The 27,339-nt window shown below is 36.5% G+C and overlaps 2 protein-coding genes across 5 annotated transcripts in view; both read right to left on the bottom strand.

The window, feature by feature from the left end:
* The window catches only part of LOC121313002 (calpain-7-like), a 37,704-nt gene extending 24,600 nt beyond the window's left edge, over nt 1-13,104 (bottom strand). Inside the window, exons 1-2 of one of the 2 annotated variants that reach the window (XM_041245077.1) lie at nt 12,667-13,104; nt 10,547-10,655 (exon numbers count right to left, since the gene is read on the bottom strand). In XM_041245077.1, coding sequence (XP_041101011.1) covers nt 10,547-10,655; nt 12,667-12,768 — 211 coding nt within the window. In that variant the 5' untranslated portion in view covers nt 12,769-13,104. Of the gene's footprint in view, nt 1-10,546; nt 10,656-12,041; nt 12,112-12,666 lie in introns of those variants that run through there. The other variant, XM_041245078.1, reaches the window with a different exon arrangement.
* A 1,788-nt stretch (nt 13,105-14,892) lies between these two features.
* Nucleotides 14,893-27,339, bottom strand: part of LOC121313004 (collagen alpha-1(VI) chain-like) — a 37,871-nt gene continuing 25,424 nt past the window's right edge. For 2 of the 3 annotated variants that reach the window (XM_041245080.1, XM_041245079.1), the window contains 14 exons: nt 27,215-27,277; nt 26,749-26,799; nt 25,966-26,001; nt 25,633-25,695; nt 24,905-24,970; nt 24,770-24,805; nt 24,399-24,435; nt 23,821-23,829; nt 23,563-23,696; nt 19,033-19,139; nt 18,519-18,702; nt 18,187-18,370; nt 16,829-16,858; nt 14,893-16,534 (listed from right to left, as the gene is read on the bottom strand). In XM_041245080.1, coding sequence (XP_041101014.1) covers nt 15,924-16,534; nt 16,829-16,858; nt 18,187-18,370; nt 18,519-18,702; nt 19,033-19,139; nt 23,563-23,696; nt 23,821-23,829; nt 24,399-24,435; nt 24,770-24,805; nt 24,905-24,970; nt 25,633-25,695; nt 25,966-26,001; nt 26,749-26,799; nt 27,215-27,277 — 1,611 coding nt within the window. In that variant the 3' untranslated portion in view covers nt 14,893-15,923. The remainder of the gene's footprint in view (nt 16,535-16,828; nt 16,859-18,186; nt 18,371-18,518; nt 18,703-19,032; nt 19,140-23,562; nt 23,697-23,820; nt 23,830-24,398; nt 24,436-24,769; nt 24,806-24,904; nt 24,971-25,632; nt 25,696-25,965; nt 26,002-26,748; nt 26,800-27,214; nt 27,278-27,339) is intronic. The other variant, XM_041245081.1, reaches the window with a different exon arrangement.

Below are 27,339 nucleotides of genomic sequence, written 5' to 3' on the forward strand. Positions count from 1 at the left end.
CTGCAGCTCACAAAAGCAGGGAGCAGATACTAAAATGATGCTATCACACTCCAGAACTCACAAACTACCGGTAAGTAAGTTCTGGAGGTCATTGTCACACAGGTAGACAATTTATAGTAAAAGCCTATTTTTATTGATTGCTATGACCGGCGGCAGCATGAACGCTATGGAGGGGAATAATAATAATAATAATAATAATAATAATAATAATAATAATAATAGTTACATTTTCTTTGCGTGACCCTGCAGCAAAGTGCTTCCGTGGTGAACAGCAGCACCTTCATTGTTTTGGGCAAATCCTTGTTGCCCTCGTTGCCAGAGCAAATGCTTCTAATTTCTCTCAAATCAAAACGCAAACATCTCAAGATTTGGTGAAAAACGATTCTGTGACATTGTCTATATATATATATATATATATATATATATATATATATATATATATATATATATATATATATATATATAAAATACTACTCAGGTTTACTCAGGTTTGTTTACCTCCAGGACCTGTCACATAAAACACAGACGCAGTTTAACTGAATTACAGTCAGTTCACACCCCCCACCCATTCCACTGAAATACATACTTCCGTGTGGGCTTGGAAGGAAGTGGGGGTGGGGCTTGCATACTAAAATAATACTATTATAGGCTTGTGGCAGGATGGCTTGGGTGATGATGTCAGACCTGGAAGACCGTAGACACAGACAATAGATTGGGGGTAATGAAAGCGTTGATGTGAGAGTTTAATTTACAAATAAAAGATTTAAACACAAAAAAGAACTAAAAACAAATGGCACGTGTGCCAAAATAAATCAACATGGAATGCAGATAGTAACAAGTAGTATGCTGGTTGCAAAACCAGCACACGTAGCAACTGTTATATCCTGTAGTATAGTTTTCACATCTCACGCTTCATTCCGCCTGTACACACTCCTCTCATGCAGTCAAAGCTGCAGATCTTTTATATTATGGCCGAGGATAATAACTGACTCTTAATTATCTTGATAACCCCTCGGCCATAGTTTGCAGGAGTTTAATAAATCTGTGTGACTGTCAGCTAATGAAATAATTACTAGCCGACAGTCACGCAGTCTCATGAGTAAAATACAAATAACAGTAACGGTGGTCAGCTTTTCATCCGCCCTGCATTTTAAATAATAATACAAAACATGCACAGGGCAGGGAGTACCCCGTCACAAGGCTAAACAAAAAAAAAAAAAAAAGTACTATATTGTAATATGCATCAAAATGACGCGTCTGGCAGTTCTAGGTAGAAGTGCTTATAAAATTGTTATTTTTACAAATCTGCTACTCAAAATACCATCAGGATATCTAATAATTTATACCCGAATCTCGTCTCACAACGGGAGGCGGGTCAACTTTTACACAAGGTCGACTTTTACTCCAGCAAGTACGGTACTGTATTTTTTAGGTCTTTCTTATTATTTTTTTAAATATTATTATTATTATTATTATTATTATTATTATTATTATTATTATTATTATTATTAATAATAATAATAATAATAAATACAGTCAAACCTGCTTTTTCCTATACCAGTTACGATTAATATACTAGCAATGTTCCGACAAATAAATGTTCCAAAGCCCTGAACAGCAACCTATTTATATGTAGGATCATTTCCAAAGCGAGATAATGTCATTGGTCTGATAGATCAAGATATTTCAGCTTTTGTGGTTATGCACAAATATTTTCCTTTCTGACACCTTTTTTAATTTAAAACTGAACACCGAAGTGAGAACAGATGCTGCGCAGCCAGCAGTTGCTACATGACAAGAAGTGTGATCATGCACACAGTTTGACACTGATATTAAGCGGGGTACAAATCAGTTGAATATCTCATCTTATTAATTTGAGTGTGATAATTGGATATTATCAGGAGCATTTTTTTCCCATTACATACACATGAAAACTTTGTTCTTTATGTTATCCATGTATGTATTACATCGCCCAAGAATTATGTATATTTGTAATAAACATAAGCTTTTTAAACTTGTAATACAACCTGCAACTGACCCATAAAGTTTAGAATCGGTCTAGTTAAACAATAAGTACTATTACAGTGCAAAATTACCATTGTAAACCATAGATTGAAATGTTGTATTTGAAGTTTAAAACTCCATTGAACAAAGTTAAATTGCAGAAGCTGTGAAAAAAGATCAAGGGCATTATTATGTGTGTTAAATTCAAGACTGGGATTTAAAACAAATAAATCAATACATCAATAAATAAACAAATACATACATACATACATAAACGTTTTTGGAAGTGGAAATTGCATACCCAGCTCACAATGTTCACAAAAATAGTAATAGCTTAAACTCTTTTTTTTTCAAAGTGATTAAATATAACTATAGTATGATTAAAGCATCTTTAAGTCAAATTTTACATCCTCTTAAATCATTTACCTTGTTTTCGTTTTCTTGTTCTACTGAAAACATTATCCATTTAATTTTTTTACTGAAATCTTACAGAATCTTGTATTAGGCCATATTGTCCTGGTTTAAATCAGATCTCTCAAACAGGAAACAATATGTTAAAATTGGGGACGATATCTCCTTACCATTTAAGGTTGCTTGTGACGTTCCTCAGGGTTCTTTTCTTGGGCCAATTTTATTTGTGTGTGTGCGTGCGTGCGTGCGTGTGCGTATATATATGTGTGTGTGTGTGTGTGTGTGTGTGTGTGTGTGTGTGTGTGTGTGTGTGTGTGTGTGTGTGTGTGTGTGTGTGTGTGTGTGTGTGTGTGTGTGTGTGTGTGTGTGTATATATATATATCTATATCATTAGTTGTTTTTATTTGTTTTCATTTTAAATGTTGCTTGCTCTTGCTGTTTTCGTTCCGAATTTCCTTTTTCTTGTTAAAAGCACCTTGGGATGGCCTGCCAAGAAAGGCTCTTAATAAATAAAATTTGATTTGATTTGATTAGAAATAACAAAATACAACAAATCACTTTGGTTTTGAAGAAAGGATACAGTCAGTTAATATTAAAAAAATAAGGCGAGGCTATTATGGCCTCAGTTCATTAAAGTGTCCTTACTAAGAATGGTTTTCTGACAGTTGTCCGACAGTCATTAAATTGGGCATTTCCACTCTAACGGGGTACACATGTGTAACACAAAGTTTGAAAAATAAAGTTCATGATGGGATGTTCACCCCCCTCTTATCTTATGCTCTAGAGTCTCAATGAAATTGAATTATTAAAAGGGAAGATTTTCATGTTGCACAAATGTCGCAGGCACTTGAAGTTCATATTCTATGCATGGCAACACTGTGAATGAGGACGGGCACAAGGCATGAAAACAGCCCAAAAAATTACAATTGTGTTAAAATTTTGTGCATGACTTGTTATTTACTGACAGTTTATTATGAAGAACAGTCAGTCCAAGGTATTCCTTATGATGCTTTAATCAAAAGTTTTGTGCTTTAATCAAAAGTTTTGTTGCTTGCACACAATTAATCAGATGCCTTTATCCAAGGTGAGTGGCTGATGTTAAACAGGGAGGACACACAAAAAAAAATTCAGTTAAAAAAAAAAACAAATACTTTTTTTCACAAATGAAGTAAGCTTGTTCTTTCAACAAATAACTACTTACACTGATCCTGGATGAATACCAAAAAAACATTGGCAGATAACACAATCCCTTCTATCCCCAGGCTACCACAGAGGTCAGGTACTAACCTCCAGTCCACCCAGAGCTCTTCATACTGACCTCTTTTATACCTTATCTCAGGTAGGTCTCTCCCCCAGCAAAACCATTACTGGGCAAGTACTCATAATAATGATACATTAATCCAGATTACTGTTATCATTATTATTTACTCAATAAGAATGCTTTACTTCACATTCATTTCAGTATAAACTCAATCTTACCTGTACTAAATGTACCATTATTAAAACAATAGGGTTAAACAAGATTAAACGTCCCATCTATAGAAAAGGTAAGCGTGGCCCCTAAAGAACAGCTCATACCAATCATGAGCTGAGGCACGCGCTCCCCTTTCCATACAAGCAACAGTCTGCCACAGAGAACAAGCAGACGTGCATCACCTGCGCTCCTTAAATCCAATGGTAAGCACCATGTCTATAACTAACTACTAACCATCTTAAAACTCACAACTCCTATATGTAGAAGCATTTTCATTAGCAAAGAATTCTTAAAAAAAGATACAAGTTCACTTTAACAGCAGTGTGCACCCTTCTACCCAAAATGAAACACTGCACTCAAAAAAAAAAAAAACTAATGTATACAGATTTCATTCTTATGCCATTCCCCGATTCCTGACAAGCAAATATACATAGATTGAATAAATTATGGGGTAGTTTTATCTGTCCATTACAAAAAGAAAGTTAATCAGTTTTTAGTCTGCAGTTTCGTTTTTAATGCTACTATGGGAGGAGAATTGCTTTCTGGCTGAGTGACGGAAATACAGCGTCTCTTACTACAGTCAGAGAGAGAATTACGTTTCTCCATCACAGACTTAGTGCTTATCAAACAATAATATACAATGTGAAATATAAATATTTATCTGCATAACATAAACAAATAGGATAGATCAAGGCAGAAGATATGTTTTGCCTACATGTGGATTATTATTATTACAACCATGATTACATGGAAAGGCATACGTTTCCGTCCACACAACTTTTTTGCAAGGCATACTGAGACACACGCTTCATCAATCTCAGTCAAATTTGCTGTAAAGATCAATAAACTTTATTAATCCAGAGAGATGGAAGATGTAATCCACAAAATAATTATACATTTCAGCAAGTAAGTGATAGTTCCTAACTACAAACACGTTCCCAACATGAAGGACTGACACCAACAGATCAATAATAATAACAACACCATGAAGGAAAATGGCAACTCTCTTCAGTCAGAAGTCAAAGGGCATGGGTCAAAGCCCTGGATAATGAATAATAAATGGCGCTGTTTCAGATTTACTACAACTGACTTTCTGGTTGTTACGAACGTAGAAATGAGTGGACAGGCTTCAGGACGCAAGTTTACAAACCTCAATTAGTGATTAACAAAATCCTGCATCTCCAAAAAAACAAGTTCTAATACAAAGTACAGGTATAAAAGAAAACTTTGAGTAGTATTCCTTCCTAAAGAGCTGAAATAATAACTTTCACGTTTGTAACAGTGTGGACAGACACTGATATGAATGTAGCTCATTTAAAAAAAAAAAAAAAAAAAAAAGTGATCTAGAATATAGACTCGGTTGCTACAGTGGTAAAAACACACGATAATATTTTAAGTTTTCTAGATTAGGATAAGCAATTGAATTAGACATACATGTGACAACATTGTTTATAAACACCCTGTAAGTCATCATGTTTTGCTATGTTATGTTTGGATGACGTTTGAGACAGATAGTATACACTTCCATGTCCAGATAGAATTTCTTCAGCTTTGTTTTTTCAGACAAAGTTATCTGCACTATATCCCCAGTGTGCGTTTCATCTAATTTTAATACTTCATCTCAAAGGAATCAAGCTGCAGCATGTCAATTTACTCAAACATTTACACATGTGTAAAGTTTCCATTTGCATGGAAATGCCCACTTCTTTCATGTTTCTAACTGCCGTGTAACATCAATTCATTTGAGAAAGCAACTATTTTTCAGTCCGAAAAAGCTCTTCTATCATACTTTTGCCTCATTTGCATACACTGACTACAATAAGCGGAAACTGCAAGTGATTCAATACATGTTTTCAGAGATGCCAACTTATGAAAAGTAGAAAATAATAGCAAAGTAGCGAAAATATAGTAGCATATAGTAACAGATTTTTTTTTTTTTTTTAAGGCCAGGGGCTGCTAGCCATAGAAATTAAGGTTCTTAGGGCCTGCCAAGCCAATTACCTCATTTTTGCTGTTCAATCTATAACTTTGGTAATTGTAAACACATGGTATTTAGAAATTAACAACCCCAACAGAAAATAATTAAACACTGATTTTTTTTTTTTTTTTTTTTAATTTGGAATTCTAGTTATTCTGGATTTAAATATTAGTAATGAAGAGTAAGTGCTATCAAACCTGGACTGAAATATTCAACCTCAAAACTTTATAACAATAACTATCAAAATAACAACACCTCAAGAAAGATTTAACATAGTTTTGTATTTACATTTGTACTACTCTGCAACTATCAAAACACAAAATGCTGTGTAGTATCCAATAATGTAATCATTATTTCAAGTGAGTTAAACCTCAAAACCCATTTGCACAAACATACAGTAATGGGGAGTGCCCGATTTTGTTATTGCTGGTGTTTCTTTGTACCTATGTGACTGATACAGTCATGACGCCCACCATGTTTCACAGATAAGTCTGTTCAGCAGTATCACAGCTGACGTGAGATTGAGACACTCCACTTCTTTTAATGCATGACCATTCCGTGGTACATTCCTCTCTATATTTCTGACAAGACAACCTTGATCATTTAGACAGAGGAGAGTGACATTTTTTGTTTGATTAGTGATTCCTATTTTAATAACTGACAAGTAAGGCTGGGATTTTGTCACCAAAATTTGTACTAAAAATCACGGAGCAGTCACGGTAAATTTGTTCAAAATCACAGAGGAAGGGGGAAATGTGTGAAAATTCAACTGTTTATTTTTTTTTAATACAACATACATTACCTACATAAACATACAATTAGTCTGTCTTATAGAAGTAGAAAAAAGGGAAAATGAATCGAAATATGTACTTTAATCCTATAAATTGGTAAGCTTCACAGCGCATACAACTATAAACAAAAATGTTCGTTTTACACAACATTTGGTGGGGTTTCTACAGGACAGCAAACAAAAACTGTAGCTTTTACATACCTTTAAAAAATAACACTAAGTTAAAGAAAAGAAAAACTTTGCGTGCATCTGTTGCTTCAATACACAATTGGAGCAAGGTATATAATGCCAAAGCACAGGGTGGGTAACTATAGCGGTTGTAGTGCTTCAGTAAAATATGTACTGAATACCTAGTGTACAAGAGAATGTAAGAGAAGTGCTATGGTAGAATATGTCTGAAACATACAAAATACACGCTGACGCTAAAAAATGTAATTTTGAAAACTGAGCACCGTCCGCCTCTCCCCCCCTCCAGCTTGTGAGGAGGCAGAATTTTAATTTCAACAGCGCAAAGGGTTGTATAGCGTAAACTGTGTTGAAAGAAATGTCTCTAAAACCCTCTACTGTTTCGAATTTTTTTGTCCTACTATAGTGGGTTTTTTTGTTCCTCTTAAAAGGTTTACTGGGTTGCTTAAACTCATTTCACTCGGGCCCAGTGCACGAATATGCAATCCCCCAACCCACCACATGGGTACTAGCCAATGAGATGTCAGGAAATAAAAAGCCCATTCTCTAAATCAACTGAATGAGACCTGCACTCTAAACACCTCTCAGCACAGATTACCTCTCACACCCTCTGTATATTTCTCCTTTGATAGCTAATTAAGAAAAAAAAAATCTAGTTCTATTATATATATATATATATATATATATATATATATATATATATATATATATATATATATAGATATTGGGCTGCTGTTCTTGGCACCAATACATACTCGGTACACAAATCGGTACATTTCAATGTAAAGTTACATATGTACATGACCAGGTAGTCAGTTTTTGACTGAATAATAAAAATATTAATTATAAATTTATTGTGTTGTTGGAATAATAATAATAATATGGCATAACTATACCTATTTGTTTGATACATTATCTCAATAATATAGCACCAAAATGGCCAACACACACTGCCAATATGAGCATTAAAGAGAGTCATTAAATTAACCTACAGAAAATATGGGTAGTGAAACCCTCAAATTTCCACATGATAGATACATTGGGTATTTTTCCGTGTGTGTGTGTGTGTGTGTGTGTGTGTGTGTGTGTGTGTGTGTGTGAGAGTTTTGGTAAAGGGACAGCGTGTAACCAAGATGGCCACCGCCTGCAGAGCGGCATGGTTTGATTGTTAGATTGAATGATGACTGTTTGATTGAGAGTGAATGGAAAACTGTGGAATGTGGCCAGGAGATGAGTGGATGATTGATGGAATCAATCAAGCCCCTGGCCACATGGTATAAAAGGGAACAAAACAGGTTTGTTTGAGGAGAGAGGAGAGAAAAAGTGAAGGAAAGTGAGCACCGGGGATAGCGAAGCTAGGGTGTTTTGAGATGTGTTTATTTTGAAGAGTTCGAGTTGTGTTTCGTTTAAACCTTCATTTTGTTCCTGTGTTTTGTTTGTTTTGTTATTTGTGCTGTTCTGTGTCTGGGTCTCATATTAAAATGTATCTTTGATTCATTTGTATAATTTTTCATGATATAGCAAATCTTGTATACTGTACTCAAAAGACTGCACATTATTTTACAGCACATGTGAATTCCACTTAAACTTTAAAATGACAGTTTGTTGAACACTCACTTCCAGAAACATAATAGTATGTTGGTTTTGCAACGACTAAATGTACATGAAACTTTGGTTAAAAACCAACGAAGATGTAGACTCAATTTAACATTAAGGGCGAGTCCGACTATTTGAGTATTCAAAATAAAATGACTACTCGAATACTTTGATCAAGTTTCGATTCTCGTTCATTTCTAAAACAAACGGAAAAATGCGCAAAATTAGCACTGTATTTTTGAGGGAGGAGGAAGTTAAAAGTGATCAGCCACTACGATTGTCACCTCACTGATAACTGACATTGAGGCGGTCGCCCTTCATTACCTAGCTGTGTTATTGGGCGTGCAATGAAAATTGCATCTTAAATAAAATAAAAAGCAACTCGTGGAAGTATTTTGAAAAAAATACCATGCAATGTAAAAGTATTTCGTATTGTAAATCAACGCGTTAAATGCTCAATCTACCATCTGCTGCTTTGGAAGAAAACACAGAATATGGCAAAAAACAAACAAGCGCTGCATCTTTTACTGTGTGCAGTGGTTGGCGATGTGATGTGCTTCGGGCTGAAAAAATCTGACTCTAAAAAAACGATTATTACATTATGAAATCAGCAAGTACGGGTACAGTACATCTTGTATTAGCATAGATTTTATTAAGCAAGCATGTCTGTGTGGTGCTTTGTTAGTAAGTGGTCGTGTTGTGTGTTTTACACGAGTCGTTAAAAGGGTGTTAAAAACGCAGTTGAAAGTTTTGAAGGTCCTTTTCATTAAGTTCTGCCTTTTATAGTTAAAACCCTTCTGTTGTGTGTTCTTATTTCTTACTTCTAGTTTAAATCGTGTTTTACTTTGAATACATTAGATGCCTTATATGTTTCTTCACTGTTACTGTTGATGTATTTACCTATACATCCCTAATGAGCGGGTGCTGCGTTCTAAGGACTTGTCACTGTTGAGTAATTAGAGGTCGAGTACTTCAAACTTTTATTCTTGGTATATTCTAATATCTTATTCGAAATTCCCACCCCTATTTAATATGTATACACTAGGTTTGCTAAAAAATGTATTTTGATCAGTTAAATTCACAATACCAAAAAAAGCCAGGCAGAGGAGCAAATGTTAAATATAGGCGAATGGTTTTACCGTTGTTGAGAATACGGTAAAAAAAAAAAAAATAAAATAAAAAAAAAATAAAAAATGAAGAATTACTTATGTATTCAATTAACAATCAGATCATTATTACAATTATTGTGCCGTGGGTCATGGGAGTTATTTTATAATGAAACGTGAAGTTAAAATCAAATACAATTTCCTTTACAGGTTTACCTCCTATACATGTTTAGGGTAGTATTTGTCTATAATCTTTCACTAACTGTATGCACATTACGTGATTATGAGGGCCCTCTACATGTGCCTGCTTTCATATCCGGTAAGGACTGCTGATAGCAGAATACAGGATTCTAGTTTATAAATGGGTGGGCCATCCAGTAAAAGCAAAAGGAGATTTTAGCAGCATATGTGAACAAAGGCCTTAATACAAACATTTTTTAAACCAAACCTCCCCACCCCCTGCCTTCAATAACTCCAACAGAATTTACAAAGTGTTACTCAATTATGCAGCAGTGATGGAAAAATGAACTTCCATTAGCAGGCTGAACTTGCTATGAAGTTCATTTAGTCACACCTCAATGTAACACCTACAGATTTGTATCTGGAGTCACAAAATTAGGACTAGGCATTAATACTGTGGAGGCATGGCATACTTAACATGTTTCCATATTCAGAGCATGCAAAACTGCAGAAAATGGCAAGTAGTACTGCATAAGTATGTCTTTATATCTTTATTTTTAAAGAATTGTGTCACCACTCTCATAAGCCAGATACGAACCATGTATTCATAAATGACAGAACAGCCCTTTTGATGTTTAATAAATGGCACTGAATGGAATACCATAAACCAATTAAACCTTAGACCACAAAATGGGGAACAAGGAAACTACTTAGGCTGAAAGTTATAGCAGTTGTAATTCAACACTACTTTATTCTTAATAGGCACGTTTTTTTTCTCTTGAAAATGTGTTGTAGTACCTGTATTTCCAACAAATACATACCTGCAGTGTGAAGGGCCTCCACCCTGTCTAAGTATTCGCTAATTTTATCCTGGATATTCTCCAGTTTTGATCCTGCCATTCCAGCATAAATCAAGGCCTGAGCAGCTTCCTGGAGAAAAGAGAAATACAACAATATATTGTTAATACATTGTTATGTATTGTATTAGTGTAAAAATGAACAGAATTGTGGACCACTGGCGCTTTAATAGACCAAAGGTCCAAGTATCCCCAATCTAACAAAAGTTGAGCCCTGGCTACTCCAACTGTGCAAGACTACACTTTAAGAAATCTGGCAACCCAACTCAACAAAGTTATTCATTTAAAATATTTATGTTGGTTCTGAAAACTTATTAAAAACAAACGTGCTGCCAATGTCTATTTACTTCTTCCATATATTCTAGCCTTAAAAGCAACTTAACGGTGATTAGTGTAACAACAGCTCTCAGAGTAAACAGTCATTTTAAGTATTTTAAAACTGTATGGTGCACTACCCTTAATCGAATACTGTCCTTTTAAAATAACGGTAGCAGTATTTGATGTATAAAAAATTACCCATCATGGCTACTGTGTGAATTTTCCCTGCCTTTGAAAATCACTTAAATCGACTAATTTCCAGAGTAATAGTATAAAAGCCTTTAGCAATTTCAGTCACTTTTTGAACGTAATAACGCTCAAATATAGTTGCAGTTGTATTCGTGAGGGTTTATGAAACTCGACCCCCTTTTCATGTCATTTATATCATGTAACTACATTACGTTCCGATTAATACAATACAGTTTGAAATGACATATATGCTCTGTTCGCCCTTGCACTGTTAAACCGGTATCGTTGCTGAACAGTATCTCTTCGTCGTACTGGAGTTGTTACCGGCGTTGTAACGAGGTATAACTATCGATACGAAGCCCAGGAGTTTCTCAAGTTTCTCACCGGTGTCACAGTAAATTGGCAGACCTAAATTTAAATTGACATTTGTCATCTTAGCTATCGAGATGTAAATTAAATTAATGTATAATTTACTTCTACATCTTTTGGAGATTCATCGCATCGTTCAAATATGATATTTTTTCCCCATTCTATAACAAATGGCTGTGTTTGCATATTTCATTAAATGTGTTTTAATTTACTACTCAATAATATATATATATTATATATATATATATATATATATATATATATATATATATATATATATATATATATATATATATATATATATATATATATACTATAACTCCAGTGTAGCTATGATGATAACTCCAGTGTGAGCAGACGTTTAGATACTGTTCTGCAACATATACCGGCAGAAAAGTGCGAGTGTGGATGGATATTCTATATTACCAAGATTCTCAACTCTGCCTTTACTTCGTCATGCTTGTTTGACTAAAGTCTTGTCTTTATATAAATGTACACATTAGTAGAAACATAAAACTGACAGCCAATACCAATAAATCCCAGCTTTAATTGCACTCGTCCACTCTTAATGTGAAACGCTTACCTTTGTTTTCTGCGCATGTGCCATCTTTGGTACTGCGTTCAGAAGTGCATTTTTCTTATGGATTACGGTATGTGAACATTATCATGGGTTATGTTTTTCGTAAACACACCCTGGGCAATAGTAAAATAGTGATTTGTATATATATATATATATATTATATATATATATATATATATATATATATATATATATATTAAACATCATTGATAAAATAAACTCAAAGCAGCTCAATCCGACACCATCCCACTGACTGTCAATAGAGAATCTTCTCTCCCGAGCTCTCCACCTACTCGCAGCGTGACGGAAATCCCCTTAGATAATCAGTGGAGTTGAGAAAAGCACCTTGGTGTAATACAGAATATCTTACATGCAAGTGTATTGATATAAACCAGCTTAAACGTGGACAGGTATATCGCAACAGTATCAGTTTTGTACTGGTGTTGAAAAGTGAGTTAGGACAGAAAGTGCTATCGTATTGGTATATTCTAAACCGAAACTAGTATCGCGTTGCGATACAACTCGTGTGAATAGCCTCGGGAATGGAGTTTCAATCATAATGCGACATTTACAAACAAGCACTAGCGTTATGGTTACACATTTATACACATCATACCTTATGTCATACCTTATAATAAAAAACAGCTTCATTGTATTTCCCCTTTTGGTCATTCAAAACGGCACATTTAGCGAATTTTACTGCATCCAACTCCAAAGCCGAGGAATCCATAGTTCTGACTTTTGATCACAGATAAACAAATAACACGTGAATATATTGTATCACCGGTAAATTCGATTACACCATGCAGGATACGCGACTCGATCATCTGCCCAGCTCATGAAACCACAGCTGTCTACCAGCTTCTTGCTGTCAGTTCCCCTTACTGAATTTTAATAGCCCTCCCCCTAAAAAAAAAAAATCCATCCAAATCCAAAAGCGTCTTTCGGCAGCTGTAATAACAGTCGCGGTAATTTAACAGATTGTAGCGCTGCCACACTGCAAGTCCCCCTTCCCTCTTCGTCGTCTTTATTGAAAACTTTGATCAAAGCAAACAGAACCAATTCACTTCCGGGTTTAGAAGGGGCGGTGTGTTACTGTGAAGCGCTGACAGCGGGAGGGATTTACTGGTATTTGCGTAATCCTTACACTGTGTGCTGGGTTACAGCCGCTAGCCTTTTAATGGTCAGTAGGTATAAAGCAATTGAAAGGCCCAGTTACAATTTTTTAAACCATTTCAACAGTAGTGCAGTTGAGTTGAAATGTGGATGGGTATGAAACACGGACTGGAACCAGGTTTTCTGGAACCCAGTGGTCCCTGACCCTTTTTTGTTTGTTTATTTTATTAAATTTTTTACTAAAATTCACAGTCCCCTTATTCCCTTTAATTAAAAATAATGGCCAAAACAAACAAATAATGTTTTTTTTCTTCAGCTCATAAGGTTTTTTTTTTTTATTTTCAGTTCATTAATATAATTCCCTCTTTCCCAAAAGACCAACAAATTTACTGTAAAAAGAGAGCCTGCAAATCTGCTGGGTCTGTGTTTCATATCCACCTAATGTCTGGTGTGTCCAACGACAGAGGGTGACGACCACGTCCTGGGAAAGTGACCTGTGGAGAAAGAACTTAAATGCAGTGCAATTTATGTTAAAACAGAAACATGATCACTTTCTCTAGTTGTACAAATTCCATAGACTATTAATGGACACTGTATGTAACCTATAATCATTTTATGTGACAGTATTCATATATTTATTTATTTTAATTATTATTTTATTATATATTAAAGATTTACTAGTAGGGAAACCCCACTGTCCCAGATCTTATTGTCTGTGGTATCCAAGGTACACAAACTGTATATTAGGCCAACAAGTTAAAAACAAACAAACAAACAAAAAAGAATAAATAAGGAACCACATTGAAGAAAGTGGAGCAAATGGCAAGTAAATGTAGGTCAATTTATTATTTAAATTTAAACTGAGAGCAATCATCAATACTGTTACAGTGAATTGCTATTTTTAAGAGGTGATTTAAAAGCCTGGTTTCCTTAGTTGGACCCTGTATAATACTGATTTGCTCTGTTGTCTGAATTACACAGGTCTGGTATGCTTCTTATAAACAATTACAAAGAATCCAGTAGAAATGTGTCTTAAAATAACATCTGTTAAATGTTCATTCCATGTGCATTTTGCATTTTGGTAAATGTACTAGCCCAACATTTCATATCTGAAAGATGATTTGTATTATTATTATTATTTTTTAACCTATCTATTAATTGATTACTTAATACAGTTTTCTTCAGTTGCAATGCAGTGGTTATGCACGAAAAGATGGTACCTTTCCACATGGACAGTCGTTCATTATGTTTCTATTGCTAGTGATGCTGCAGTATGCTGATGCTTCTGCTAAAGTTTCACTGGGGTAATACTGGTATTCTAATGGTATCCCAGTGTTACCTTTCCTATAATGGTAATGGTAACAAGGTACACCTGGTTCCCAGCCCAGGTAATCATGTAAGGGTGGAGCCAAGGTGTACAAAAGGGGCAGCCTCTCCACCGGTCAGGACAGTGTTCCTGGGACCGGGGACACAAGCCCAGCACATGTTCGCAGTGCCATGAGACACTCCTGCTGAGTAACAAGGTAACTGCTTCAAAAGACCAGGAGCAATACACAGGCAGCTGCAGTGATACTGTGTGCTGCAAACAAACAAGGAGACTAACCATACACTTCTCTACATGTGTTGGCTTCCCACTCTCGGGGCTTGTATATATATTTAAAGAAACGGTACCCCTTTATTTTTGCAACCAGTTTTTATTGTTTTTCTGTAAATAAAATGTGTTTAATTTTTTATTTCAAACCCTCAACTCTCTGTGTGTCATTTCGAGGCCTCCCACATAGCATAAAAGCAGTACCACAGCATGTTGTAGGGAAGTCATTTTGTAAATATTTTCCATATAGAGTAGGTGAAATAACAACATGTATATGAATATGTATTGTTCAAAGATCACACTGTGGTGACAGCGAGATGATTAGATAAATGTAGCAGTGACAGTGAAAATGTATCATTGGTATGAGATGGCATAAACGTCATTATCAGAAAAGGAATCATTTGGCACATTGGAAGACAAGGCAATAAGATGATGAAGTTTAACTGCTATGAAGGGATCTTTGGTTTGAGGACTTTATTCACGAGTATAAAAGGGTGGAGGCTGAATAAAAATGACAACCATGCTGTCAGTTTTTACCATCAAATCCTCCTGTTAGTTAAGTTATACACCTATACTTCCAATTACGCCACATGTCCTACTTTTTTTTTTCTTCTAGTCAATTTGAATCTTAGAGGACCAGTTTTCTTGTGATAAATTATTTTCTTTAAAAGCAAGAATGAACCAAGTATAGTGAATAAATAACACAGCATGCAACAGAAGATTTACAAAATTCATTTATGAGCTTGAATTTAACATAACCACAATATAAATGTTGCAATGACATCTTCTTCTGAAAGAGACAGAGAGGCATTAACAACTATAGAACTTAAACTATATACTCGCATTTGATGCCTACTGCCTTTTTAAGTGACATAATACTACAAACTTTTTGGTTTCTTAGGCTCCATCATATGATTTTATGTTATTTTTTTTAAACATTTCTACAAGATACAGTCAACATCAAGCAACATAACAGCAACTCTTTTTTTTTTTAAGAGCCCTGTACCAAAGAGCAGGCGATATTAACATTTACATTGCAACTAAACACCATCAGAAAAATACCATCAGAAATCCCATCCTGCATAAAAAAATACAAATCTGTGTACTGTTGGTTCCTAGTTTCATCCTATATAAAATGATGCTAGAGTAAAACAGAGGTACTCTTAACTTCAGTGATACTAAGCAGTTGACAGTTTTCTAACCAGGCTTTGCATCACAGTGTTTTTAGCCAGATCCATATATTGCTGCACCCGGAAAACTCTTTGGTCGACATATGTATAGTTGAAGTTATTGACCTGGCCGGTGACCAGCTGGCAAATGCCAGTTTCATCAAAATGGTCACCAACAGTAACAGCGAACAAGTCCAAGTTTTGCTTTTTAGCGGCATCCCCTTCTTCAGGGATGCGTGATCTGACTGCTGACACAGACCGTCCATCTGAGAAGATCACAGCCTTCTTCCTAGCATTGGAGCGGCTCTCGCGTTTGAACGCTTCCCCTAGGAACCTCAAGGCAGCTGGCAGATCTGTGGCTTGGTCGATGTAAGTCATGGCTTGGATGCGCCCTAGCACATCCTCAAGCCTGTTAGTGAAGGGTACCTCCACCTTCTGATGGCTGGTGCCACTGTACTGCATAATGGACAGTCGCAGGAATCTCCTTTGGTCAAAGTCCTTGGAGAGCAGCTTCCTGGCCACTTGCTCAACAAAGCCCTTTGTTCTCTCGAAGTTCTTCTTTCCCACACTAGTGGATCCGTCCAACATAAAGGCAATGTCCGTTAACTCTTTAAATTCAGCTGTAAATAAAACAAAATAAATACATTAAAAAGAGAACAATTGATTTTGGTGTCCCGGTGCAGTATCATGCTTAACTATATACCATGCTTCTGTAAAAATTGCTATGCTTTTCTGTTCTCTACCATGCTTTCACTGTGGTTACTAACTACACTTTACTGTGATTACCATGTTAAAGCACATTTACACGCTCAAAGAAAAGAAAAGACATGGTAATGCTGAAAATGTCAAATTCACTAATTATAGATCATTCTTTTGCACAGACCCATATACATGATGTAAATAAAGGTACTCACTTCGACAGGTAAAATCTGAGCACTTTTTATCTGAAATCACAAACAAACAGGAATCATTTAATCAAAAGCCGTTACATGAAGGTAAGAGAGAAGATTCTGGTGCATACTTAAAACCTGTACTGTAGCTGATTACACCGTGTAACAATTTTTTTTTTTGTTCCTGGGTAGTAAGTGTTATTTCCTAATTGCTTATGCCTCAAAAGTATAGAAAATGGCTATTATTCCCCACAAACTTTGCTTTTGTGACCAGGACAGTGATATTTCAAAATATCACTATTTCCAATGGGAAAACGGGCAAATGTGTGTCTTTTCGTTCACATAAAGTCAGAAAAAAACAACATATGAATCCAAATTAACATGTATTTATACTAAAGTAATACAACAATGACTACAAAAGATTTAGAAGTGAGTTGTTTTTCGTGATTTACGATTATACTGTATTTATTATACTGTATTTACAGTATAATCGTAAATGACTACAAAAGATTTAGAAGTGAGTTGTTTTTCGAGATTCACGATTATACTGTATTTATTATACTGTATTTACAGTATAATCGTAAATGACTACAAAAGATTTAGAAGTGAGTTGTTTTTCGAGATTTACGATTATGCTGTATTTACAGTATAATCGTAAATCACGAAAAACAACTCACTTCTAAATCTTTTGTAGTCATTGTTGTATTACTTTAGTATAAATACATGTTAATTTGGATTCATATGTTGTTTTTTTCTGACTTTATGTGAACGAAAAGACACACATTTGCCCGTTTTCCCATTGGAAATAGTGATATTTTGAAATATCACTGTCCTGGTCACAAAAGCAAAGTTTGTGGGGAATAATAGCCATTTTCTATACTTTTGAGGCATAAGCAATTAGGAAATAACACTTACTACCCAGGAACAAAAATTGTGTTACATAGTGTTATCAAAAGAAGTGTGATGCTCAACTGGCAAGCATATCTTAGAAATGTTTAATTCAGATACACAAATACATCTATGTTAGAGTAGAGAATCTTAAATAAAATGGACTGTCAGCTAACTTTATGATAAAGCAGAGTGCATAGACAGCAAAGATAAGAAAAAAAAATAGTAAACAAACATTGATTAATAATATTTGAGTTTAAAACAAATTTTTACATCCAGGGATCCTGGGTTGGGATATGAATCCAGGATATGACAGCTTGAAGCTGCTTGCTAGCTAGCTGTGAGACCAACCTGCCTGGTAAGTGCTAATTGGTGTGAAAAATGAATACAAACGAATGGGCTGATATTCTACTTGCACAGAATCTTTCTGAACACCATATGATAGACAAACAGACACAGACAGAAAGATAAAGCTTATATTTTATGTACAGTACCATCTGTAATACCCTGGCAAATGTAGTTGGTGACATTTTCAAAAAAGGACTCTTCCAGAAGCTGGGTATGGTCTGTGATCTTCAGATATGCTCCTGGTTTACTGGTTGATTGGCATGTGATCTCCTGCAGCATTTTTGTGTACGGTGCTCTCCGGAATATGTCCCCAATGCCAATGCCAATCACCTGTAGGGAATAAGGTGATTTTATTGTTTCATGTACTTTTTATTAACTCAATCGTTCATTGGTTAGGGATAGGTTTATTTGTAGATGATCCTGGAAGTGTGGAAGCCACAACATGCCTGTTACCCTACCTTCCCCAAGTAATACTCACTCTTATGTTGGGCACTGTACAAAGAGAAGACAGGGGCTTGCTGTCTCTAGTATCTGACCTGCCATCAGTCAGCACTATGGCAACTTTGTTAGACAGCTGTGACGTGCCGAAGGATTGCTTGGCAAAAGCCAGTGCTTCACCTGTGTAGGTTCCTCCAGCAATCCAGCGCATATTCTTTACAGCACTGAAATCATAGTGAACAAGAAAGCATGTTTTAATATCATTAGACCTGATTGTAAGCCAAGTTTGATATTCATGAAACTTTTTAAAATCAGCACCATTGAAAAAGACAATTTGTTAGTGGTCTGTAACACACATGACAGTAACCAGGTAAAAAAGTTTGAAAATGCAGATGGCATACAGCTTTAATATTGCCAATTATTAACTCAATTACTCTGTATATACAACAATAAATGTAACAGATATGAATCGGTTTGCCGTGTGCACAGTGGGTCTGATTCTGCGCATTGTGTGCTGTTATGTTCGGTTTGTAACTTGCACTTTGGACTCTCACCTCTTCAGCTGAGATAGGCTGGTGATTTTGGGATCATCCATGGAAACAAGCTCTTGTGTGCTTTCATGGCTGTACTGGACCACACCAACCCGTGAGCCTGGGTCACTCTAGAAATACAGTATTAAAGGTACATTTCAAAACTGAATGAATCACTTCAATTCCATTTAAACATCAATTTAAAAAAATATATGCTTCTTCCTGCAGCCATATCCAGCTTACTGTATAGTTATTTCAATAAGCAAACACGAAGACCATGTGACCTTTTGACTGGAATGCTTTCATTTCTCCTTTTAACTTTAATCTGTAAAACAGTCAACCACCTACAGAGCTAGTAATTCTGTCAGCACCCAGGATATGGGGACCTGAGCTCTGCTCTAAAGAAAGAGGTTAAAGAATCACTGATCATTACTGAAGAGCAAATGAGCAACAAAGCTATGATTAAACAAGCGGTACGGGAGATTTTGGATAACGTGTTCACTCCGCAAATTAAGGCTTTGAAGGAGACATTAAAAAACACAAATGATACAACCAAAGCTTTACTGGAAGACCTTGATGCACATACAAAGTCACTGAAGAAACTACAGTCCAGACTTGATAATGTATAATCCACAGTGGTCGAACAAACACGAGTTAAACTCAGCATGCAACAGACTGAGAAATTGCAAAACAAGGACACAGAGATGGAAGACAGGAGCCGAAGAAACAACCCAGGGCTCGTGGGTCTGGCTGAATCTGAAGAAGGTTCGGACCCAATCGGATTTTTAAAGAACATGCTGCCAAAATAGAGACCTTTGTTGAGAGATTGGCAGATTGTATAGCGGTAAAGATTTTAATAGGAACCGCCCTTGATATTTAACCTGCTTAGATACAGTGACAGGCGGCTGATACTGCAAGAGGCAAAAACAGTTTCACCCACATGCCATGGGACAGATAGTTTACTGTTCTTCCCTGACTACAGCAACGCAACTGATCTAAAGAGACGGGGATTTGCACATTCTGGGTGGAGAGATAAATGCATGTGTCTATGTATGGAAGTTCTTAGTGTAGTTCACTCTCTCAGTCCCTGGCTGGTAGGATGCTGTGCGCTAAGTTTGTATAAAAATCAGTTAAAATTCTGATAAAATACTAATTGTTTCCTTGTTTGTGCATTGCTAATCATTTTGCTGTGCAGGGGTTACGCCTGAGTGATTAAACAGTATGTGTATAGCTGTGTTGCTCTGGCCCTTGAGGCTGGTGTGACGTAATAGGACAGAAAGGCAACACTTTCATGGGATGCTAGGGTCCAAGAATCAATACAACATTATTTTTGTTAGGTGTGAGGTTATACATGTACCACTAATTTGTATTATCATTAATAGCATATAAACCAAATGCATACTGTCCGGTTTTATTTAAGTTAGTCTGTGATGCAGTGCTAAATTATGCACAATTACAAACCACCTGTACATTAATAGCAGAATGAGCTGGTGGGGCTAGTAGCACATGTGTGCAGTCTATTGCTCTCAGCAGGTTGGGGAAACCAGAAATGTGTTTTCAAGGCTTGTAAGTACACCCTGCTTTTATGGAAAAATAGGTATTCGGCTGTTCGCCTCAATTGCATTGAGCACAACTGGCAACGCATGAGAAAAAGCGGACTGGGAAATGCCAGCAACAATCGTGACTGTTTAAAACATGCTTTTATAAGTTCTTAACAAATTGATGCAATTGTAATTGCCTACAGCTTTCATACATCCCATTATCATATTTGAGACCCCTATATTTTGCGAATTTAAGCAGGAACACCCATAATTATATATTCATCTACGCTTCAACCGGAAACAGAAACTGCTGCCGCAAAACATCCCCTAAAAAGTTGCTAACAGCATTGTGCTTGTTTAGTACATTTCACCCAAGATCTCCAACTCGTTTGCAACTGGTTTGCGACTGTTGTGACAGACGCAACACTTAAGTACACCTACCCCTAATTCTTTTCTTTCTCTGAACACTGCACAAGTAGTTGCATCTGTGTACCCTGAGATTTTTTCTGTAGCAGTTTGAGCCCATTTAGCAGTAAATTGGTTGATTCTGGAATTACATCAGGACTTAACTCCTCGATGCTTGGTGAAGAGCGTTCTGCTGTAAAGAATGAATACACTGCAAATGTGCAGACCAGACAGTTTAAACTAATGTACATATTGTGAACCCATTCGCTAATTATTATGTTGGGACAGAGCAGGGTGCAGGCCAGCGTTGTTTTGAAGGGTCTTTCTGTGACTACCCAAGGTCACGCTCACACATTAAGCAACACAGACAGGTCCATTATGATACATTGCCAAGTAGTAGCGATAGCGAATGTTCAACACACAAGGAAAGAATTCCTACCCTTCAGCCTGGTCAATTTGATGGCACTGGATTGTGGATGTGTGTACTGATAATTGTGAAAATGCGAACCACAACCTATTGTCCCCAAACCAACAGCCAAGTGGAAAGATTTAACAGCACCCTTCAGAAGATCCTGGCCACTACAGCTGAACGCTGCCACTCGGACTGGGATATTATGATTCCTCTTGTCTTACTAGCCTATCAGCCACCAGCACATTTCTACGGGCATGACCCCTAACATGATGCTCCCAGGACGTGAAACCACAGAGCCCACTGATTTGGTAGCAGACCGCCCACCAGATGATGAGTGTTCCATAACCGAACCTGAGTATGTTACAGCTACGGGGGCAAAAGGAACAAGCACACCCGATAGCTTGAGAGGTCCTCGGCCAAGCTTCAGAGTGAGCCAAGATGCAAGATGACAATAGAGCCTATCAGTTTCAGTACCAAATAGGTGACACTGTCACAAATTCATGCCAGCTTATGATGGGACATATTTTGTATTGGGTCACTTAGACGACCCTGTCTAGCGCATTAAAAAGACTCCCAAGGCTAAAGCAAAGTTGTGCATCATGACAAGCTTGTATGGCTCGAACACCACTGGATAATGCCTGGATGTTCAGAGATGCTGAGGCATGGAGCCCGGTTTAGGTTCCACCACCACTACTTGATCCAGACACATTTGACACTGATCTGGACCTTTCTGCTCTGTTTGACCCACCAGGGGTGTGACTGTGAGAGAATGAAGAACCTGGAAGCCATCCACAGATTCCAAACAGACCTCCCATAGATCAGGCTAATGGGGGGAAAATGACTTTTCTACAACATTTGGACTTGTTCGTAAAAACTTTGTCAGTTTAATTGGAATGTTTGTGTGCCATGCCCTTAAAAATCGTTTTTGGGTTTGTTTATGCCCCTATACGAATATGGAACACATTTTTTTTTTTTATCAGGGATGTGTTTGTTTTTTCACAATACTCATATATATATATATATTAAGAAGTGATTCCACTACAGTGATCAGTCCCAAGATAGATATATCTATTTCAGAATCTGCAACACTTCGTTCATCCCGGGCACTGTGTAAGTTTGTAAAGGATTTAAATAGAGTAGATGTGTAATGCCTGAGAAACAACAATGAAAGTGAGTTTATATTTTCTTCTGCCAGACACAAATCTTATTCTCAAACTGATTACATTTTTTGTAACACCAGGGCTCATTAATTCTGTGATGAAAACCAACATCCTTCCGATTGTTCTATTGGACCAGTCCCTGTACTCTACAATTTTACTTGCATAAACAAACTTTGTGTGCCACTAGGTGGCGTTTCAATTCGGTAGAATTTTTACAATTAATTAATCAATTGTGACTTCTGAGAACCCAGAGATGTTGTGGAGGATTACTAAATGTTTCTATCTTCTCATATTTAAACTCCACTCGGAATACACATATTCATGATCTAGAATGGCAAATATTAGAGCATAAAGGGCTCAGAAAGCAGAATTTTCTCGAGTGTAATAAAGCGTGAATTCAATACTTTGTCTTGAATGTAGTATGAATGTAGAGCTGAATGTAATATGCACCACACTGAACAAAAATATTAGTTTCAGGGGGAGAGACCAAGTAGAATATTAGCCTTGAAATTAAAGTACTAAGACTCCCTGCCTCTATTAATGCAATCAAACCAGAGGAATTTGTTGTGGTTTCAAAAGCAGAGGCGGTAAATAGGACCTTCCAGCTATTTTATTACAATCTTTATAAATCTGAAATACAAATTGGCCGTGACTTTTACAAAAAATGTCTTAGCTAGTTTGAATTTGCCCAAACTGGAGGCTGAACATAGTAAATAGCTTGATGCCCAAATAACATTGAATGAACTGAAAAAAGCTATTAAGTCAATACAAAAAGGCAAGGCCCCTAGTATAGATATCCTTCCCCCATAATTATTGCTAGTAATTTGGGACATAGTTGGCCCTATTGATACTGGGCACTATAAATTATGCCATTAAAACGTTTCACAGAGATCAACAAACTGCATTGATATCTCTGCTGTTAAAAAAGGGCAAAGACCCATTTTGTGGCTTTTCAGGATGTAAAAAGTGTAAGTCTGACAAAAGAAGAACATGAGTATGATATTGAAACATCTGTGGCCTGGTTGCTAGCACCCACCTTGTTTTTGCCAATCTTGCTGATCTTGTTAATAACCCGGATAATGAACTCTTTCTCCAATGTGAAGTTCTGCAGGCCCACACTCTCTGAACTGTCCAGCACAAACAGCAGCTTCACTGGACCACAGTCACATTCTGAGGCCAAAAGCAAGGACAAGACATGTTAGAAAACTAGAAAACAGGAGACCGCTACTGTAAAAAATGTCTTTAAAAAATGAAGGTGAATCCGTCAACCTAATAAAAAAAATATTGGACTCACCACAGCATGCTGCAAACGGAACAAAACAAAGTGACACTTTATTAAACTGTATTAAAATACTGAATTCAACTTAACACACACAGCAGTTTCAACAAACAAGGCTCCTTTTAAAAGCACAGCAATTAATATCACAGCCTGATGATGAACAACTAATTCAGTTGATGTTGGATTGAGTGTAAGCAGCAAAAAAGAAAATCCAGGATCTAAACAAAATATTAAAGCACTCGTCAAATAAGAGCTCTTAATATAACACACATCCAGTGTACATTGAGACAACAGTTCCTGAGACAAAATCCTTGAAAATGCCTTTCACACTCAACGCACCCTGTAGTTATGGCTTAATAAATAAGAAGTGCACAGTTTGCATAGGAGCAGAAGTTTACTTATCCAACATCCATCCTGTGTGTATAGGTCTAAATAAAACAGATCATAAATATAAGGTAAACATTGTCAGCACGTGATCTTAATAGAGAGCTGATCTTAATAAAGGGAGATCTTCACATTGTCTCTGAAATTGAAAATTGCAGAGAGTGGTTTTAATGTTGTACTGGTTTCCCTGTGCTACCAAATCTACTTACAGCAAAGTTTTTTAATGATCTCCAGAATTTCACACTCCTGCAAGAAAGATGATGGAAAAATGTTTGTTATTACAGTAAAAATACAATGTTTCATAAGTAGATTGAAATACCAATAGACACCCGATAGAAATATGTATTAATCTGCTATCTTGCTAACACACATGGGGACATTTTTCCAATGCTCTTGCAGTTGCAACTGAAAGCCCAACTTTTGTGTTGCACTATGGGATAGCTACAGGGGCAGATATGCGGGAGCAGTAGGTTGTCAAGGGAAATGGATTCAGTGGGAAGTAGGTAAATTGGATAGATTTATAAATGATTTAACAAGACATACGACAATTACATTTCCAATCTCTCTTGATGGTACTTACATCAGGTCCAGGTGGTCCACTCAGTCCTGGTGACCCCTTTAAGAAGCAAAGAAAGTTCAGCATCAGTCTGGTTTTAAAAGCAGTTGGTTTTCTTGGAAATTAAAGTGTGTTGATACCAATAAACATGTAACCTACATATTCCCCTGGAAGGCCCGGGTATCCCTTTGGTCCTCTTGCTCCCTCTTTTCCAGGTAGATCATTCTAGAAACAAACAAACAAACAAACATACAAGTCAACTGGATGTTTGGAATAACCCACCTAATAACAGGAACAGGCCTACCTGACTGCAAGAAACCTTGTGTTGACAGTCCTGTAACAGATGTGTAAAAATTACATTTGGTGCAGGTCCCTTCTAATAATTTCAGTACCCTCTGGCGAGTTGCTGGGAACACTAATTTACTGGTTTCTTATTGAATACCTAACTGGTTTGTTATAAAACTCCAACACAGGTTTATGGAAATTAAGGTACTTTACATGAATTAATTTAGACTCAGTAGACAACAAATAATTGACTTCAGAATTATTCAAAAAAGGGACACATTTGAGTGTTTTTTTCATCATCCTGCACCGCCAGCTCTTGAGCTAGTATTACAGTTCCTAAGACCAGCAGGAAAAACCACAATCTCTACTACCAGCTTTGGTATCACAGTTATATGGAATCATGAGCGTACTGACAAACTATCGTAATTTACATTATTATAACAAGATTCTAGACACTTCTACTCAAACTCTTTTATTTCATAAATGCTTTAATTTTTTGGTTCGCTGTCTGTACTACCTCTGCATCAGGAGTGGAGCAACCTGCTGGTAAACAAGTTAACCAAAAATCCTAAACCAAACCTCAGAGGCCAGGAAACACTTACATCACTTCCTCTGTCACCTGGAAGCCCTTGATCTCCCTTGAGCCCAGGTAACCCTCTGATACCCTGTTTGAAAAAGAATTAGTAAGAATATACAGTGCTCAGTCATATTTCTATTTCAGTCTTGGTGAATAGAAGAAGATTCAGCCTCAACAGTACAGTGGTATCCCTTGTGATCTAAGAAGCAGTGGTATTGATTATCCTTGTGGAATCAACTGCACAAATAATAACCGTTTTAATTATTTTAAAATATTTGTCAATTCTATTACTGAAGGGGATGCAATGTCAATTAAGGTTTGCTAATAGGTTTATTTTTACATTATCTGTATCACTTGCCTTTAAACCTGGTTCTCCCCTCAGACCTGGGAATCCCTGTGTTGAAAAAACATTGTTACTGATGGCGGTGGACAGGTGCTATAAGGGTTTGAAATGGAAGTTTGGGGAGTTGTCTAATGTCCACTGAATACAGAGGATTTGTAAAGAACACTACTCTTGTTACACTTGTGACCATGGTCATGATGAAAGCTTTAACGCTAATTGTATAATACATTAAACGTTATCTCTGGCAAAATTTCTCATTCTACTGGTTTGAATTTTACTAAACAGCTCTTATTGCTTGAGAAAAATCACAGAAAGACACATAGACATGGCAAGCACATGACTCTTACAAAAAGCAAGACTGGCAAAAAAGGTAATAATAATAATAATAATAATAATAATAATAATAATAATAATAATGTATTACATATTCAATTAAATATGGTGGTCTGTTTCACTGCCACTAGAAAACAGCTGCTATTAGTATTGAGGTAAAGGGAACATAGGCAAATAGATACATAGAGGATATGTCATGAAAAGCCATGAACTGTGATATTTGTGTCATGGGCAGTTACTGAGATAACAAATGTTATGCAAACAGGTTATGCACAAATGTTTAAGTCACTAATATGATACTGTCATATTTAAAAGAGAACATGGGCAAATTGATAAAACTGAAATATCTACTTTTATAAAGAAAGAAAGGACCTAGAGTACAAAGTTAAAAGACATCAGAAATGAAAATCGCTTAATTAGCTTGGTGAGAATGTGTGGGTGGAGAGTGGAACACCTGCCTCTTACCTGGAAGCCTGGATGCCCTTGTGTGCCTTGTCCTGGAGCACCTTCTTCTCCCTAAGAAGAGGGCAGGAAGGTATTAACAATACCTGAATTATGTGTTTACTACTGCTACTACCACTGCTCAGGAGCTTACTTAAAGTGAGGTTGTGGGGCCAAAAAGACCCTGCAATAATATGTGGAACCCCACAGTAAATGTTACAAATGTTGCACAAATAATAACCTTTTAATTATTTTAAAATATTTGTAAATTCTGTTACTAGAGAGTAAAACAAGTTCTGTAATACCAAAATAATAATTTAGACATAATCCTTGAAGTATGTAAATATGACAAAAATATACCTGGATTATAAAGTCCCCCTTAATGTTATGTTTAATATGTGTGTGTGTGTGTGTGTGTGTGTGTGGGGGGGGGGGGGGGGGGGGGGTTGTAAACACAATAATCCATTTACTCTGAAATATTGGTACTCACCCTTTCCCCTGCAGGGCCGGGTTCTCCTGGAGGTCCAATTAGGCCTGTCGAACCTTTAGTTCCCTTGAATTATGAAGTTATTGAGAAGTGTTATTCATTGTGCGACCAACAGTGCCACCTAGTGG

The sequence above is a fragment of the Polyodon spathula genome, chromosome 3, assembly GCF_017654505.1.
Source record: "Polyodon spathula isolate WHYD16114869_AA chromosome 3, ASM1765450v1, whole genome shotgun sequence".
In the NCBI taxonomy this organism is placed as follows: domain Eukaryota; kingdom Metazoa; phylum Chordata; class Actinopteri; order Acipenseriformes; family Polyodontidae; genus Polyodon; species Polyodon spathula.